General features: G+C 60.1%; 1 protein-coding gene across 1 annotated transcript in view; it reads left to right on the forward strand.

Moving 5' to 3' along the window:
• Window positions 1-323: 323 nt before the first annotated feature.
• Window positions 324-2,716, forward strand: part of CELSR3 (cadherin, EGF LAG seven-pass G-type receptor 3) — a gene marked incomplete at both ends in the record, with an annotated part of 14,269 nt that continues 11,876 nt past the window's right edge. Inside the window, 6 exon segments of the mRNA XM_010020527.1 lie at window positions 324-439; window positions 1,262-1,350; window positions 1,754-1,911; window positions 2,095-2,258; window positions 2,633-2,714; window position 2,716. The exon segment at window position 2,716 is cut by the window's right edge and continues 40 nt beyond it. Of these exon segments, the coding sequence (XP_010018829.1) occupies window positions 324-439; window positions 1,262-1,350; window positions 1,754-1,911; window positions 2,095-2,258; window positions 2,633-2,714; window position 2,716 (610 nt within the window).

The raw sequence follows: 2,716 nt of genomic DNA on the forward strand, positions 1-2,716 counted from the left end.
GCTTTACGTCAGTATGGGGCTGCCCTGGCTCTTTCAGCTGAAGGGCTCTGAATGTGCACTGCTGTATCTCCCCTGGCATCCGCTCCTCCCTTCAGTGCTCTGCCCTTCCCTGCTGCCAGCTCTCTGCCTCCATGCCAGGCTCCCATGCTCTCACAGCATCTGGGGAGCTGGGTCAAGCCCCAAGCCCCTTCCCAGCTTGGTTTGCACCCAGGTCCAGACCCGGGTCTCCCCGTGTCCCAGTGCTGGGCGTGCGCCACAGGGGAGCGGAGATCTCCATGTGCTCCTGGCGCACACTCTGTCCTCCTGCTTCCTACTTGCCTCAGGTTCAGCACCGTGGAGCCCAGTGGCCTCTTGCTCTACAATGGGCGCCTGAACGAGCGGCACGACTTCCTGGCAGTGGAGATCATCCAGGGGCAGGTCCAGCTCAAGTACTCCACAGGTAGGCTTGGGGTGACCCCAAATCCCTGTCATGGGATTTGTGCTGTGGGAGGTGTGAGGCCATTGTGGAGCAGGGAAAAGAGGGTGCTGCCCTGGATGGAGCCTGTTCTAAGGGAAATGGGACTGAGAGAGGTGTTGGTGAGCATCAGTGGGTGGCACAGGGGATGGATGTCTGTCCCAGGACCCTCCCTCGGCTTAGGAATGCAAGTGCAACAGCAGTGGACTTGTGAGCACAAACCAGGACAAACCCTTTTGGTGTCTTTACTGCTGTTCTGCCCTGTTATGTCACCGTGAGTTTCACCTCCTGCTTTGCTGTGAGCCAGTCTGGAAAGGAGGACCCTCTAGGGAGGGCAGTTGCTATCCCTTTGTTCTTGTCTCTGCTCCCTTGTGCCCGTACTGTGCCCCTTCTGCATCCATCCTGCCTGCCCCAAGGGGTCTCAGGCTCAGCTGCCAGGAGTACTGGGCTCGTGTCAGCAATGGGGGCTTCCCTTGCATCCTGGGCCTGGCTCTCCTCCCCTGTCCGCTGCACACAGCACTGGGTGGCCACTCTGCCACTGCTGTGGCTGGGCTGACTGCCAAGAGGGCAGATGTAGGGCGCCAGGACATGCTGGCAGGCAGCCTGGACACAGGACCCATCCCAGGGTGCTGACTGCTGGTCCCAGGGCTGACTCCCCCACCCCATTTCTGCTGCAAGGAGTGAGCAGAGGCTGCTGTGCTGAGCTGACTCCCTGAAGCCCTTCTCCATCCCTTCATGAGGCTGTGGGTACCACTGTGCGCTTGGTGCCTGTGGGAGAGCTCAACTCACCATCATCTCTGTCTGCAGGAGAGTCCAGCACGGTGGTGAGCCCCTACCTGCCAGGAGGTGTGAGTGATGGGCAGTGGCACACGCTGCAGCTCCACTACTACAACAAGGTGTGTGTGCCCTGGCTGTCCCCACATATGCACGGGTTGGCCTCCCCACGAGGTATGAGTGAGCATCTCTGGCTCTCCTGTTCTCTGGCTCTGCCCTGGAGAGAAGGCAGAGGTGGTTTCGAGCCCTTGAGGATGGGTGCAGTGGAGCAGGCAGCCAAGTGCAGTGAGCGATTGACCCTTAGGTCTACCCTGAGGGCTGTAGGAAGGCACCTCATACAGTGTCCGTGCCCATGTCCATCTCTGGCACTGTGTGCTGGGCTTGGGTTCCTTCTGCTTCACTCGCACCTCCAGCAGAGCAGTGAGGACCAGGCCGTGCGTGCTAAGGCTCTTTCCTTGCTGTGATGGGAGCCCTGGTGCCTGGGTCTGAGTACGTGTTCTTCTAATGCCCTGCCTTTCATTTTAGCCCAAGGTCAGTGCCCTGGGTGTGGTGCAGGGCCCCTCCAAGGACAAAGTGGCTATCGTGACAGTGGACGAGTGTGACGCCTCCGTGGCCCTGCAGTTTGGCAGTGAGATTGGGAACTACTCCTGTGCCGCAGAGGGGGTGCAGACCAGCTCCAAGAAGTGAGTTCCTTGGGGGCAGCTGGGCACTGCTGTGGTGGGGACACTGCTGCTTTGTCACATCTGGGACCTTGGCTGTGTGCGCCCATGCCTAAGGATGTCTGCTTCCCAGCCCTTGCACTGGGGAGCGCTGGCCGGCCTGAGGTCACTGTGGATCTTACAGTCCTGGGCTTCTGTCCTTGGTAGGTCCCTGGACCTCACGGGTCCCTTGCTCCTTGGAGGGGTCCCCAACCTGCCAGAAAACTTCCCCGTCACTCATCGGGACTTTGTGGGGTGCATGAGAGACTTGTACATCGACAGCAAACGCATTGACCTGGCTTCCTACATCGCCAACAACGGAACTGCTCCAGGTACCAGCACCTCTGCTCCTGCCAGCCCCTGCCCTGGGCCCTTGCTGGGCTGTACAGCATCATGGCAGCACAGCTGGAGCTGAGCAGCTTCCCATTGGAGAATGGGGCTTCCAGATCCCCCTAAATGAGCCAGTTCCCACCCCAGCTAATGTCCCGGGAATGTCCCCTGATCCCAAACACAGAGCCTGCAGGTCTAGCCTGGCATAAGGAGCAGCAACAGCCTTGAACCTCATCCCTGAGGAGGCAGGGCCTGTGCAGAGAGGCTGAGCAAACCAGCCAGGGAAAGGGCTGATGGGCAGTGCTGCCTCTCCATGTGGACCAGGGAGAGGTGGTGAGCAGGTAGAGCCTGATGTGGGTGACTTTGATTCCTTCAGGCTGCCATGCCAAGCACACATTCTGCGACTCCAGCCCCTGCAAGAACGGCGGCACCTGCTCTGTCAGGCGGGGGGCCGCCTCCT

Source organism: Nestor notabilis, unplaced genomic scaffold (assembly GCF_000696875.1).
Source record: "Nestor notabilis isolate BGI_N333 unplaced genomic scaffold, ASM69687v1 scaffold17658, whole genome shotgun sequence".
Classification (NCBI taxonomy): domain Eukaryota; kingdom Metazoa; phylum Chordata; class Aves; order Psittaciformes; family Psittacidae; genus Nestor; species Nestor notabilis.